The sequence below is a fragment of the Natrix helvetica genome, assembly GCF_964273705.1.
Source record: "Natrix helvetica genome assembly, chromosome: 3".
In the NCBI taxonomy this organism is placed as follows: Eukaryota; Metazoa; Chordata; class Lepidosauria; order Squamata; family Natricidae; genus Natrix; species Natrix helvetica.
Genome location: NC_138549.1, coordinates 13567836 through 13583914, shown reverse-complemented (window position 1 = coordinate 13583914; position 16079 = coordinate 13567836). Strand labels below are relative to the sequence as shown.

General features: G+C 44.6%; 1 protein-coding gene across 3 annotated transcripts in view; it reads right to left on the bottom strand.

The window, feature by feature from the left end:
• The window catches only part of LMO7 (LIM domain 7), a 181085-nt gene that overhangs the window by 98573 nt on the left and 66433 nt on the right, over positions 1-16079 (bottom strand). For all 3 annotated transcript variants that reach the window (XM_081949423.1, XM_081949421.1, XM_081949422.1), the window contains exon 3: positions 14249-14318. In XM_081949423.1, the coding sequence (XP_081805549.1) occupies positions 14249-14318 (70 nt within the window). The remainder of the gene's footprint in view (positions 1-14248; positions 14319-16079) is intronic.

The window sequence follows — 16079 nt, the reverse complement described above, 5'->3', positions numbered from 1 at the left end:
GGGAGGAAGAGAGAGAGGGAGGGAGAGCAAGGGAGACAGAGAGACCAAGAGAGGAGAGGGAGAGTGGGAGAGAGAGAGAGGAAGGGAGTGAGAGACCAAGAGAGGGGAGAGAGGGAGATGGAGATGAAGGGGGAGGACAAGTTAGGGAGAGAGAGAGACCAAGAGAAGGGAGGGAGGGAGGGAGGGGGATAGAGGAAGGAAGAGTGAGACCAAGAGAGGGAGGGAGGGAGAGAGAGGAAGGGAGACAGAGACAGACAGACAGGGAGGGAGGGAGGGAGGGAGAGAGAGAGAGAGAAAGAGCAAGTAAGAGCATCATTCTCTTTCTTTCTATTCTGCTAATAGGTAGAAATTTAACTCCCTTTAAAATGTCAATCACTGAACTCAATAATGAAATATCCCGGCGGCTGCCATTTTTTTATTTTGTGAATTCCTTTCGTTTAAGTGCCACGGACATCACAAGTTTGGCCATGAAACCGCAGAATCTTGGCCTACAAATTAAGGCTTCTGAAATAATAAATAAGCTCTTTGACAGAGAATAAATCCATTGGGCTGCCCCTAAGATCATGCACTTAGCTACGGCGTTGTGGAGCTGCACGTTAAGTGAAGCTAAAGCTGCGCATTTGCAGCCGCACCCTATTTTTTAATGTAAAGTGTACTGTCTTGTTTTTGGGGTTTCCCCCCTTCCAAGGTACTATGTTCTAGCTGCACTTATCTTTTGGCAAAGAAGTAAGGAATTGATCCTAAGATCAGGGAAATCTAGGATCAGCTTTGGACGCTGCTCCCTTTAGGAAGGGGGAGTAGCATTAAAGATTATGCATCTCCAGATCCCATCAGGGGCTAACCCAGGTGCTAAGAGAGGCTTGCAGGGATTAAATCCTCTTCTTAAGGAAGCGGTAAATTTGACAGCTGCCAAGGAGCTGAAAGAGGTACATGAAAAGCACCACTAACCATCCAGTATTCCCTGTGTGAGCCATCCCAGTTTTTGCAGGCAATTTCCTGCAATTGTTATGGCGCTGGATTGCGGTGCATACACTGTGTATATTCAGGGTGGGTCCTAGTAATTTAGCTTACCTATTAAGAGCATGAGAACAGCTCTGGTGGGTGATGCCAATGGCCTACTACTTAGTTCAACTTGGCCCACTGTGTTGGGTTCTCAAAGGCTCAGTGGGACCAGAAATGATCCACATGGAGGTGTTGCACAGGATTCCATTAACTCCACCATAAGGACTACCTTGAGGGAATCCAAAACCCACCCACTGTCGACCCGGTTGGCCTAGAGCAGGGGTGTCAAACTTGATTTCATTGAGGGCCACATCAAAGGTTGTGTTTGACCTCGGAAGCTGGGATGGGCATGACCAGGGTGGGAATGGCCAGCATAACGTCACCTATGCCAGGGGGCGCCTATGGTGGCCTGAGTGCTCTGCCAGCGGAAACGTACTCCCAATCTCCATTTTCGGCTGCAACAGCCTCCTGCAACTCTCTTCCAGTGAAAATGGAGCTCAGGGAGGCCACGCACGGCCCTTGCAAGCTCAATTTTCAGCTGCGACAGCCTCCTGCAACTCTCTTCCGGTGAAAATGGAGCTCAGGGGGGCCATGAGCGGCCCTCGCGAGTGCCATTTTCATCTGTAACCCTCTGCCAGTGAAAACTGAGCTCAGGAGGGCGGCATACGACCCTCACAAGGTCTGTTTTCACCGGCAAAAGCACCACGGGCCAATCCTTCCCTATTTCCAAGCTTGCCCTGCCTGCCAGATCTAAGCACCCCACCTGCTGGATCCGGCCCCCAGGCTTTGAGTTTGACATCCCCAGTCTAGAGAAAGAGCTGAAGGCAGAGAGGAAACACAAGACCCAAAATCTCTTCTCGTCAAAGGAGGACAAAATGAATCAGTGGTGGGTTGCAGGCAGTATGCCCCGGTATGGACATACCGGAGCCTGCCTGGAGCACCGGATACCATTCCGGTGCAGTGCTCCGGAGGGCCCACCTGCCTGCCCAAGCACCTTACCAGTCTTTTAAGTCTTCGGTGTTTCCGCGTACGTGCATGGCGCATTCAGCGCCTGCGCTCCGCTGAGCAGCTGGAGTGTCACGGAGGCTCGTGGAGGCACTAAGATGCATGTGTGCACTGCGCACATGTGTGGACGGCGCCGGTCCCATTCCAACTGTACCAGTTGGAACGGGATCCGGAACCCACCGCTGGAATGAATGCAATTCCCAACTCAACTGGGTTATCATAACCCAGCCAGATCCAGTGCTTGTCTGCCTGGCTAAGTGGGAGAGAGGCCTGGTGTCATGAAGCCACCGGTTCTTCCCTGCTGTAGACATGGCTGGCTGGGATCAGCATGCTGCAGGGAAGGGCCAGGACCAGAAGGGTCTCAAAGACAGGAATCAGCCTGCTCCACTCAACCTCCCAAAAGCTCATAATTGAAGCATGATATCACCGAGAACCTGCTTCCCTATTAATTTGACTGATCCTTTGAGAAGCTCTCAAATTAGTGGCTTCCCCCATCCCGAGGGCGGCGAGCGGCCCGATTTAAAACACAGCCTTGTGAACCGAAGAAGCACTTTTCCTGGGTCTGAAATTATTTGTACAGACAAAACACAAAACATTCCTCCATAAGCCCAGCAGCTTACAAGCGAATAACCAAACTTGTGATCTCGGTGTTATCTTCAACAAGATGAGATAGGCAAAAGAATAAAACGAGGCTTGAGCCCCAAAAAGAAAAGACAAAACAAAAGAAGAAGACCAAAAAAAAACAACCAGGGAAACTTGATCTGTCACTGCTTTATAAGAATCGGCAAGTAAGACTTTCCATAGGATGGACAGAAATGTGAGTATCTGCTAATGCCTCCAGTTAACCTGCAGGAAAAGGAACAATCAAGACTTGGCACGTTCAGCCATCACTGAATGTCAAATTTGATTAATAAGCAAATAAACTTCCCAACAATGAACACGGCTTGATTTAAAAATATTGCCCAAAATGGCTTTGAAAAGTCAAAATGCCCTAATGAAAGCTTTCGATTCTATGTAATTTCATGTCTTTATGGCTTTTTCTAAAGGTTTCCAGTTGTGCAATTGGAGGCCAAATCCAGAGAGAGGTTCAAAACGGACACACCCGGTGTTTTAGACTAGGCAACCATCCTCCCCAGCAGTGCTGCCTAGGGGTTGGGAAGGAATGTCATTGCCACCGATTGGCTTGGAAAAATGTCAAACAGATGGTGAAATGGAGGGTGACAGGAGTCTGGGGCTTTAGGTTGAAGTTGTTGCCAAGGGCGGGGGCGGGGGAGAGGAAAACAGAAATTAACTACCTGAGAAAGTGTACACAACTGAAATTGAGAGAGCTTGCTTTCATTTTGTCTCTTAGCGTCCTGACCTTACCCTTTGATCTAAGTATGGCCGAGGGGTGGAGAAGACCCAGCTCATTCTCCTGAGTTCTTTTTCTCCAATGTTCTCAGTTAGGATGCAAGACTCCAGACCCAGAAACACAAGGGATTCGCACATTCTGCAAGAACAACATGTTATAGGGGTGGCTGGGAATGGAGTCTAGGTCAAGTTTTTGTAGTCCTTTTTCCTAATTATTCCTTAGGATGGCCCGGCTTTTTCAACTCAACGTCACAAAAATGATGCCAGATTCTACACAGAGGCACGCTCTAGAGCAGGGGTGTCAAACTCGCCATGTCACGTTGTCGTCACATGACGCATCACAACTTTTCCCCCCTTTGGTAAACCGGGGGTGGGCATGGCCAGTGCATGATGCATCTGGCCTGCGGGCTGTGAGTTTGACACCCCTGCTCTATAGCAACAGTTCCTAAACTTTTTGGCACCAGGTACCGGTTTCATGGAAGGCAATTTTTCCATGGACTGGGTGTATGTGTGTGTGGGAGAAGAATGTGCAAGTTGGACCCCTTGCATGCTCAGTTTACAGTAGGGGTTGCACTCAGGGGTGAAATCAACATAATCTTCGCTACCGGCTCGCAAATGTGAGCAGGACCTCCCGCACATGGACAGAGAGTCAAAAACGGGATGTGATGACGTCCAGGTGGGTGGACGGAGCCTCCTGCTGCCACCCCTAACGGTTCACCTGAACCAGATAGAACCGGCTGAATGCACCACTGGTTATCTTCCTATTGTAAAAACCTGATGATCTGAGGTGGAGAGCTGAGGTGGTGGGCAGCATCGTCAAATACAGATGAAGCTTCACTTGCTCGTGCACTGTTCACCTCCAGCTGTGTAGCTTGGTTCCCAACAGGCCATTGACCAGTACTGGTCTATGCCCTGGAAGTTAGGGACCCTTGATTTAAGGGGGTTAAGAGTATGGCGGGCTGGAGGCTCCTGACACTCCCTAAGACCCATCCTCATTTCTATCAGAGGCATGGGCTACTGTGGCAGCTGGTGGTGGCTCCTTTCTCTCCACTACCAACTTCACCTTCACCGCCTGCTGATAAAGGCAGAGCTTGCTCAGACGTTTGCCGTCTCCCCACCCAGCGTCAACAAAAATGAAGGGAATGCTGATCAGCACCAACAATGCACGTCATAAAAAAACTTCACTTTGAAACTACAGATGGAGAAGAAAGACAGGCTGGCAGAGAGCTGGCCAGGAAGTGTTCAGGGCAGGGCAAGTATGTGCATTCTTGACTCACCCATTCTCAGGGCCGCCTACTCTCTGGCTCCTACGTTGAAGGACATTCGACAACAAGGAGACAGCAAAAAAAAGATGACAGTCCTTCATTCCTTGCTTTTTGCTTCGCACTCACTAGAATGCACAACTTCTGGCCAAACCAGTTTAGGTTTTCAAGCCTGCCAGGGGACAAGCTGCCAACACCCTGGCATAATCCCATGTCATCGGGCTCGCTGGAAAACAAGAATGCGTGCGCCCAGGACTTTTGAATGCCTTCGTTGTTGGGTTTAATCAACTACAAACACAACATGTTGACTTGTTCGTGTTTCCACCATGGTGAACCTGATCCCAGCTGCTTAGGAGGTGACCATGTCTACCACACGTGCTCGACCTAGAGACGGACAGTCAAACAGGTTTTATATTTGGGGACGGGAAGGTCTGAAAGCTTCCTCCCAATCTGAGTTGTGAGGACACATCTTCCCTACAACAACAGAGAAGTTCAACCGGCAACCCAGAAGCACCTCAAGAGAGGAAGGGCCATCTCCTTCCTCTCCCTGGCAAGCTCAGTCCAATGTCAGTCATATCTGGAATTCTCCACAAGAAGCTCAAACTTAGAAACCTAAACCAGAAGCCTTAGTCTCACCACTCACTTTGGAAATTGGAGCCCGGGGGGATAAATATAATTTTAATAGCAATGGCTTAGGAACTGCAACTACCCTGCCAACTGCAATTGAGCACAGATGAAATATTTAAATTATTCAGCAGGCCCCACTATTCATGCTAGAGCAGAACAGAAGGAAAGGGTTGTGGGAAAGGTTTTTTTTGTGACCAGGCATGGCAGGACCAAAGAAACATCTGGACAGGAAAAGGCCTGAGAAAGACGCTCGGGTGGATTCTATTCAATGTGGACTTTTGGGTACAGAAACATATCCTGGTTCTCCAAAGCATCTGTTGAGTTTTAGAGGATCACCTGGCAAAGGTGGGTTGAATTTGAATTGAATTTATTAGCGCTTATAGACCGCCCCCTCTCCCGAAAGGGACTCGGGGCGGTGTACAGTCCAGGGTTGCTGTAGGTTTGCATGAGTTTGGGCGATCCTCTAGTTAAGGATCTGCCCAGTTCAGTGAACCCACAAATCTCACCCGTCTGGTCCCTCCCATCCCACCCAGAAGTCTCCACATGGCTTGTTTGGGATGCCAGGTAAGTTCCAGGCCTACACAGAGGCTCTTGGAAGGCTAAAAATGGGTCTCTGGCCTATTTCCGGCCTTTGGAGGCCTCCGGAGCCTTGGGGAAGCCCATTTTCACCCTCCCAGAGGCTCAAGGAAAGCCTCCGGACCCCGGGAAGGGTGAAAATGCCCCCCCGTCGTTAAGCAGCAGGCCAACAAGGCCATGCCAACCATGGTGATGCCCACCCAGCAACTGGGTAAGAGAACCCGTTGCTAAAATTTTTGAAGCCCACTCCTGGTACTTGGTAATGACCAGAAAAGATACTGTATTTTTCGGAGTATAAGACGCACCATTTTCCTCCAAAAAAGAGGGTGAAAATCTGGGTACGTCTTATACACTGAACACAGAATTTTTGGCCTACCAAAACCCGGCCCATTTGCAAAAAATAGCCATGCAGAGGGTTTGGAAGGCTTGCAAAGTGCTCCTGAGGGCTGGGAGGGCAAAAAACAAGCAAAAAACTGGGCCATTTTTGCTTGTTTTTGCTCTCCCCCCAGCCCCCAGGAGCAGTCTACAAGCCTCCCAAAGCCTCTGTATGCTCTTTTGTGTTTGTGCAAAAAATGAGGTGTGCAGAGGGTTTGGGAGGCCTGCAGAGTGCAAAAACCTTTTCTTTAATGTACCTCTTCAAAATCATGGTGCGCCTTATACTCCAGTGCGTCTTATAGTCTGAAAAGTATGGTACTTAATTTGGGGGGCTTGATTGCCGGTATTTAGCATTATTCTGTCTGCATTAATGGTGAAAATGGGCTTTATGCTACCAATGCCACCAGTTGTTCTAGACTATTTACAATTCAACTTTTGTTTCAGACATAAATCAAAGAGGTCTTACAGTTCCTGGGCAATCCTTGGAGCAAATTAAGTGTGCCTCTAATAGCCTTTAAAGCTTTAACGCTCTTTCCCCGCTTTGCATAGGGAGGAAGTGCGCCAAGGAAGGCTACTCCATCACTTTTTTATCTTTCCCTGTGATTATAAAAGGGAATTGGGAAGTACTTCAGTTCATAAACCATGACAGCTATGGTGGTGATTAATTTTTACAACTTGCATTTATAAAGTGACCAAATTATACATCGCCTTTGAACGGTTTATAATTTGACGAGACAGCATTGCCTTCCCACGGGTGGGAAATATTATAGTTTTTTTTTTAAATCCTGTAAAATAAGTTCAGGCATTTCTGTAGCTGCACAGAAATAGGTTCAGTAGGAGCAACTTCCTGATTAAAGTACAGCTGCCCTACAATTGAGGGACCCATTTTTAGCACCTCCCCCTCAGCAGTTCCATACAGCAGCAGTCACCAACTGGTGGTCCGTGGACTACTGGTGGTCCGCGAGAAAATTTTGGTGAAAATTATTTGCATTTTTTATATTGCACTAAATCAGGGGTCCTCAAACTACGGCCCCTGGGGAGATGACTTCCAGTCCCCGAAGGTGACGGACCTGTGCGTCCGCCGCTCGTCTCTTCGGTGGACTCCTTTTGGGAGCACAGGGGGCCTTGGAGGGGCTCCCTGCCGTAGGGCGGCTCATTGGGACCCCCTGGATCGGCGGCAGCCGCAGGGGGGTCTCCAACCTCGCCCCAGGAGCCAGGGAGCGTGGGGGGTGCATGGCGGCGTTTGCTGTCGCTGTGCGCCTTCGCTGAACGGAGCCTGGAAGGAAACAATTAACCAGATGCTACAGCTGAAGTGCGGTGAGGTGGGAAGTTTCCCTCAATCTCTTTTAAATCTATCTAATTGATGAGCAGCAGCCTTTCTAAATTGTGGATTCAATCCTTTGAAGTGTTAAGATTGGAGGTTTATTTGGCAGGGATGAAAAGCGAGGATTAAACTAAAGTCAATGCAAGACAGCAAGGAGAGGGGAGGTTTAGCATTACCAAATTGGGATCTATACGCATCGGCAGTATCAATAACATGGGTGAAGGATTGAATAGAGCTAAAGAATAAAAGAATTTTGACCTTGGAAGGCCATGATTTACAAGCAGGCTAGCACACATTCCTATGGGATGATAAAAATAAAACACACAAATACTTTCAAAATCATTTAATTAGAAGAGCGTTATTGCAAAAATGGCTCAAAATAAAAAAAAAAACCCACTATGTGAAAATTCCGAATTGGCTATCACCGACAGAAAGGACGACTCATCCAAATTTTATAGATTTGAACAAAATGCTAAGATATAGAGACTTAATTGATAGACAGGGAAACTTAAAAACAATTGAAGAATTGGCAGAACAGAACATGAAAGTTGACTGGCTAACTTACCTTCAAATCAAAACTAAATACAATAAAGATACCAAATTATATGACATTGAAACAGAACCACACGAATTGGATAAAATTATTCAAAGCTCAGATAGAAAAATGATAGGGAGAATATATAAATTTCTCCTGAAGTATAAAATGGAAGAGGAAATTGTGAAAGAACAAATGATAAAATGGGCGCAGAACTTTGGATATACTATTGAATTAGACAAATGGGAAAAATTTTGGGGAACAAACTTAAAAATGACACTCTCAGTTGCATACAAGGAAAACCAGTACAAAATGTTTTATAGATGGCACCTGGCACCAACAAGGTTAGCTAAAATATCAACAAATACCTCCCCAAAATGTTGGAAATGTGAATCGATACACGGAACGTATTACCATTTATGGTGGACCTGTGAGGAGGCTAAAATTTTTTGGAAAAAGATCAAAAATTGGCTGGAGGCAATAACGAAGTTAAAATAGAATGGAAACCGGAAATCTTTTTATTAGGAATAATGTCTGTGAAATACAAAAAAGAAATCCAGTATTTTATACTACATATAACTACGGCGGCAAGGATTGCCTTTGCCCAGAAATGGAAAAACAAACGAACTCCAAGTGAAGATGAAATAATAAGAAAGGTTATGGACTGTGCTGAAATGGACAAACTAACTAAAGAAATTCAGGGAAAAGAAGAATCAGAATTCTACCAGATATGGGATAAATGGTATAGGTGGATGGAGGAAAGAAACAAGAATCAATGAAGGAATGTAACAAAATTCAAAAAATAATAGTTATGAGTAAAATAAGAAAGTTAAGAATGGTGAAACTCAAATAAAATACAATTGAATGGGAAATAATATAAGGTGAATGCCATCGATTGACAATTGCTACTAGAAAGAACAGGAAGCTCCTGTTTGTATTGTACTGTGTAAATGTGTTCTACGTCTAAGTTTTGTGTGTGTGTATTTTATATGTTTGTTAATAAAATATTTTAAAAAAAGAAGAAGAAGAAAACATTGCAGGACTAGGGGTGACATAATAGCAGTTTGGGGGGCTGCCACAAAGAAGAAGGGGTCAACCTACTTTCAGGAGACCCTCTATACCACTCTGGACAAATGGCCCTCCAATCTCTTATTGAAATGCACCAGTGATGGGATGCACCCAAAACCTCTGAATCAAAATGTTCCTAAATTCTGGATTTTAATATTCTTGGTTGCTTTCCATTCAGTTGTGTCAGATTCCCAGACGTTTCTGCCTGGACATGTCCCTGCACTTTTCTTGGCAAAAGTTTTCAGCAAGGCTTGGCCATGGCCTCCTGACTTTGGAATGATTTCAATCTATTTTTATTACATGAAGAAGAGGGGAAAAAAAGGAAAAGACAAGACAAGCGTGGTTTGCTTTGTTTTTCTTTGATGGGGCTCCTTAGCTTTACAGCTTTTTCAACGCACCAGAAGGCAGGACGAGAAGCAACGGATGGAAACTAAAGAAGGAGAAAAGCAACCTAGAACTAAGGAGAAATTTCCTGACAGTGAGAACAATTAATCAATGGAATGGCTTGCCTCCAGAAGTTCTAGATCAGGGGTGTCAAACTCAAGGTCCGGAGACTGGATATGGCCCATGGGGTGCTTAGATGTGACCTACAGGGAAACAGCAAAGGACTGGCCCATGGTCCCTCTGCCACTGAAAACGGTGCTCAGGAGGGCCTTACAAAGCCCTTGCGAGCTCTGCTTTCACTGGCAGAGGGTTGCAGGAGACCCATCGCAGCCAAAAACAAGCTTGGGAGCCCATTTAGCTGGCAGAGCACTTGGGCCACCACAGCAGAGGTAGGTTGCTCCCGGTTTTACTACCGGTTTGCTTCGCGCGCATGTGCACAGTTCAATGTAAATTGTTCTTCGCGCATGCACAGAACAATTTACAGTGAATCGTGCATGCGGGTGTACTACTAAACAATACGCCGGCAATGGCAGTGGCAACCGGGGAACTGGTTCATGGGCGTGGCCAGCCTGGGCCCCTGCCAGTTCTACGACTCAGGCCACTACCGGTTCAGCCGAACCGGGAGCAACCCACCTCTTCACCACAGACGCCCCCGACACAAGTGACATCGAGCTGGCCACACCCACCCTGACTATACTCATCTCAGCCCCCTGAGATCAAGCACAACCCTGATGCAGCCCTCAATGAAATTGAGTTTGACCCCCTCTGCTCCAGATGCTCCATCACTGGAGACCTTTAAGAAGAAACTGGACAACCACTTGCTTGGAATGGTATAAGCTCTCCTGCTTGAACAGGGGTTGGACTAGATGATCTCTAAGGCCTCTTCCAACTCTTCTGTTATTCTGTTCTATTCAATTCAATTCACATGACTCATCTATCTCAAAGTCAGGACTATTCCTCTACAGTCCCAGGCTGGATTGCCTACTACAGCCCTGTAGCTTCCACCATCCTTGGAAGGGAAGTTGGGGGGTTGGGAGACCATGTTTTCCATCCTCTATTAAAAAAAAAAATCCTCCTGGCTTTCATCAAAGGGCCAACACAGCCACCACCCATAAATCACTTGCAGATGGTCCTGCCTCCTTGACAGGAGATTATTTTTATTTGATTGATGTGAATAAGGAGGCAGCAATAACATCATAACCTAAGCTGGGCAAGTATTTATGCACCATTCTGTGTGTATGCATGCAGAAGAAATCTGTTTAGTCATCATTATGCAATCCTAGCATCGCCATCCTTTAAATAGGTTTTGGGGAAAAAATATCCTTCTTTCAGCTCCATGAAAAAAAAGAGTTTCTGTTGTGGTCTGCCAGTGCCCAGATTCGGACAGTGAGGAGTCTGGGGAGGAATATGGGCCAGTCCTGGAGTCTGGGGAAGGCTCTGATGAGGGCTCTGTGTTGGAGGCAGAGAGGGGGCCAGAGCCATATGCCAGTTATCAGCTGCTTTCAGCGTCAGACATCAGTGAGGCAGATGAACAGCTGGAGCCTGTTCCTGGTGTGTGCATACACAGGATTGCCAGATGAAGAGAAGAGTTAAAGAACAAGGGTCGGCATGGGAGTAAGACCAGAGGTGGATAATGAATGGCCCAGGGGTGGGTTGCTGCTCATGTTACTGTCGGTTGGCTGCACGCCTGCGTGCACAGTTGCCTATAAATTGTTCTGCACATGCGTACAACATTTAAAAAGGATTAAAAAACATGCCGGCAATGGTATGAGTGAGTGGGGAACCGGTTTAGGGGTGTGGCCAGCCTGCTGTCCCTACCGGTTCGGTGACCCACTCACATTTTCCACTTCCGGTTCTCCCAAGTTGGTGCAAACCGGTAGCAACCCACCTCTGGAATGGCCCCTCCCAGTGGAAATAAAAGAGAGCGAAAGGGGAGTGGAGTTTGCAGGAGACAATTCGTTCGCTTAATTGGTTCGTGACTCTCTGAGACTCCTTGCCGAGTTTTGCAGATATCGGCCTGGCAGCTCTCCAAGCCAGATAAGGTCTGTGACTGTAAATCCTCCCTTGAAAGACTTAGTTGGATGTGAATGAGGAGAATTCACAGTAAATTAATAAAAGGGGTTTTTGTTGGGACCAGGAGTTTGCTTCATGCTCTTGGGAAGCCTCGGTCAGAACAGTTTCTACAAAAAAAAAAAAACCCGGAAAGTTTCAAGGGTTTTTTGAACCCAAAACATAATTCCCAGGAGCAGAATTGCAGTGGTGGAATTATTGCAATCGTGTTATTAGGTGATTTCCCCCAAAGATATGAAGTCTTGGCTGAGAGCGGAAGAGCTGGGTGGCGATGAGTAACTACAAAAAGTATTTTTTTCCTACATGACCTAGGGGAAGCTGAAACATGACTTCATCGCCTTAACGTGTCCTCTGAAAAACAGAGGGGTGTCACTCTGAAGAGATCATGGGGTGACTATTCAGAAACAGCTTGTGCTGCCTAAGAACACACGACTGGCTGTAGACCTAACAATTTATTTTTCAGCAATTCCTAGCTTTTCTAGGCAAACACTTGTTTTCTTTTCTTTTTTCAAATGCTGCAGCTTTAAAACCCCATAGAGCATTTTATATATAAAGAGCAGCACAGATGGAATTTGCTAATTGGAACGCTGCCCTCCCGGCAAGCACAATGCCCAATTGAAAACAACCAAGGACATCAATCTCTCCCCAAACATTTTCAAACAAACACCCAAAAATGTACTTTGCAGCATTTTGGAGAAAGGTCATAGTTGTGGTTGTTAAAACTACACCCCCTTTCAGATGAAAGGTCAAAATATGGTCCAGTGGATATAACAGAATAGCGGAGTTGGAAGGGACCTTGGAGGTCTTCTAGTCCAACCCCCTGCCTAGGCAGGAAACCCTATACCATTTCAGACAAATAGCTATCCAACATCTTCTTAAAGGCTTCCAGTGTTGGGGCATTCACAACTTCTGGAGGCAACTTCTGTTCCACTGATTAATTGTTCTAACTGTCAGGAAATTTCTTCTTAGTTCTAGGTTGCTTCTCTCCTTGATTAGTTTCTACCCATTGCTTCTTGTTTTACCCTCAGGTGCTTTGGAGAATAGGATGACCAAAAGTATGCATGTATCTTTTAAAATTATTCATATAGATAGATACACTATATTGCCAAAGTATTCACGTAGGTAGGTAGGTAGGTAGGTAGGTAAAAAATGAGAGAGAAAGGTAGGGATAGATATATGATAGATGATAGATAGATAGATAGATAGATAGATAGGTAGGTAGGTAGGTAGGTAGGTAGGTAGGTAGGAAGGTAGGTAGGTAGGTAGGTAGGTAGAAATGAGAGAAAAAGGTAGGGATAGATAGATGATAGATAGATAGGTAGGTAGGTAGAAATGAGAGAGAAAGGTAGGGATAGATAGATGATAGGTAGGCAGGCAGGCAGGCAGGCAGACAGGCAGGCAGGCAGACAGACAGATATCTGAGAGACTGGATGGATGGATGGATGGATGGATGGATGGATGGATGGATGGATGGATGGACAGATGGAGGGATGGATGGATGGATTTAATTTTTTTAAAAGCCTTCTTAATACTGAGCATTAAGGAAACTCTCACCCAGGGGTGAAATCCTGCAGGTTCTGACAGGTTCTGGAGAACCGGTAGCGGAAGTTTTTACTAGTTTGGAGAACTGACAAATACCAACTCTGGCTGGCCCCAGAGCGGGGCGTGAATAGAGATTTTGCAATATCCTTCCCCCAGGATGGGGAGGGAATGGAAATTTTGCAGTAACCTTCCCCTGCCAAGGCGACAGAACCGGTAGTAAGAAAAATTGAATTTCACCACTGCTCTCCCCTCTATTTAGAAGTGGATGTGTTGATTTGCATTGTACAATGCTTAAGAAGAGGCTGCCCCCCCCTCCCTTTTAATTTAAGTACACCGGACCCTGATCTGATTCATGATTATTATGATCAGAGTTCACAAGATTCCCCCACCATACTTTTGTTGGGAAATATTCACATACTTCCTTGTGGCTTTGGGAGTTTGATTTCAAAACTCACAAACGCATAGTGTGGAATTGGGGTTAATGCACCAAAGGGAGGGGGGAATAAACATTTGGAATGATAATGAATGTTGCATAAGAAGAGAGGGGGCGGAAGGGAGGAGACCACCTCATCCAATCATTAAGTGCCAGGAGCCTGCTGTAGATCAAGCCACCAAGCCATCTCAAGATAGAGGACCAGCTGGAGTATACATCATCCAGGTTTATTTGAATTGGGACCATTTCCTCTGAGTTGGGTAGGTTGCCTAGGAACCTAACTAAAAGTCTGCCTGTATCCAACACCTCTTCCATCAAGGAAGAACTCACAATTGTCACAACTCATGGTTCTTACGGGCTATTTCTGCTTATGGACCACAACCACATTTCTCATTAGGTCCTCCTCTCTTTGGACCAAACATTGCATTTGAAAGGAGAAACGGAAGACAAAAGGTATACTCTTTAGGGTTAGGATTCATATTGCACCTTGGTGACATTTGTGTACAGGAACTATTACAAAATTGAACTATTAGTCATGGCTAACTGGTATGAATGGCAACCAATAAACCTTCATCAGCTCCATAAACATAAGATGTAATTATAAGATGTAATTATGAGACAATAAAGCTTTAATCAGGATCGGTGCCAACCATCCCTCCTCATACAATGCCAAAAAATATAGTTTTACTACCTACCAGTCCAGCTATTGGTGTTGACAGACGGTTGATCTTTTTAATGATGCCAGGTTTAATCTTGTTAATTAGACTATTAAAAAAGTGAAAGAGAGAGAGTTAATCAAAAATTTATTTTTAAATTCTAAACATAGACATTAAAACTACTGCACTATATAGTGTACACACACACACACACACACACACACACACACACACACATAGATTAGGTAGAATCATTATTGTTTGATTCAGCTTTTGCATAATTAGATACCTGCTAGATATTTATATTAAATCAAAATATATTTAAGCATTGGGAAATAAACTATATTAATAAAAGATGCTAAATGAAGGCTTCACGTAGTTGGCTATCTAAAATATTGCTATTGTTATTTAATTTTCTTTGCCTTCAAGGAAACTCTGCCCTGTTTAAGCAAAAGATTTCAACTTAAACTCTTGCCAAATCTTGGGTTGGTCTCAGTATCGCTATATATGAATCAACAATCCAAAATCTTTTTAATCCTCTTTTGTTGTGGAATAAATTTCTGATAAAACTCCTTGAGATTCTTGGAGCGCAATTAGATGGCTGCTAGCTTAAAGATGCAATTTCTCTTTATAATACCGGAAAGTTATTAGTCTTATCAGTTCTTTCTGAAAAACAGGACACAATCAACTGCGGTGTGAGTTAAGATCTCACAGTGTGAAGAGCAGAAAAGCTAAGGAAGTCTTTATTCCAGGGTGCCTCAAACCAATTTATTCCCTAGTTTGACTCAGAGTTTCAAAAATCCTCAGGATAAACCATCAGTGGCCAGATTCACACAAGACTGGCTTTGAAGAGGCCTCCTAAAAATCGATTTTATTGAGATCCAAGTCCGTCCATTTTTGACTCCTGATCTGCTGATAATTATGGATAAACACTTTTATTTAATGACCGGAGACTAATTACGGCTGGTCTACTGGAGATCATTTCTATTAGATGGAACATTTCTTGGTGATGATTTATTTCCCACTGTCAAGTAAAGAGCAGATATGAATCAGCTCCACTGACATTAAGAACAGGAGAGGGGGGAGGAGCCAATGTCGCAACGAGACGATGTGCGATCTCAATGCTCTGAGATTGCCATCAATACTTTTGCCACTGGTTGGTCCAAACGGACCTAAACTGCCCACAGACACGGTGACCAGGAAGAATACATCTTGCTGATCTCAGGGACATCGCAAAGTCCCTGATCTATAAAGAGAGAAATTTTATTAGCAATATCATTGATAACACCACCGACAATCAAAGATAAGCTGATTAAGAAAACAGAAGAAGGGCATCAAAATTACATGAGAGATTTTACAAGCAAAGAGTTGCTAAGAGGAGTCCATACAAAGTTGAGTGCACACAGAGATGATTAGAGAACTGACACCACAAATGGCAGAAGATATGAGACTGTTTTGCTACTGAAAAGATACAGGTTGATAGATGGAAGAGTATAATTTAAAACTAGTTAAACTTAGTGAAATTTAGTAATAGATATAAATAATTGATAATGATAATAATAGATACAATGTGTAGTGTTATGATAATTGGATATGAATATTGAATGGTACCCATGAAAGGGAGATTAGAAATCCTTTTGGATTATATCTAAAGGTTAATAAAAAAACAACTAAATTAGATACAGTTAAGTCTTGATTATTAGGGGAAAATGTTATGATACAGGATATAGTTAAATAAAGGAGGGATAATGATAACAATGTATATATAGGTATGGGTATAACATAAGAAAACTGGATGTAAATTGTAAACAGTGATTTGGAAAGGAGGATTAGAAAATGTTGTTATTAAATATTATGGATGTTTAGCTAG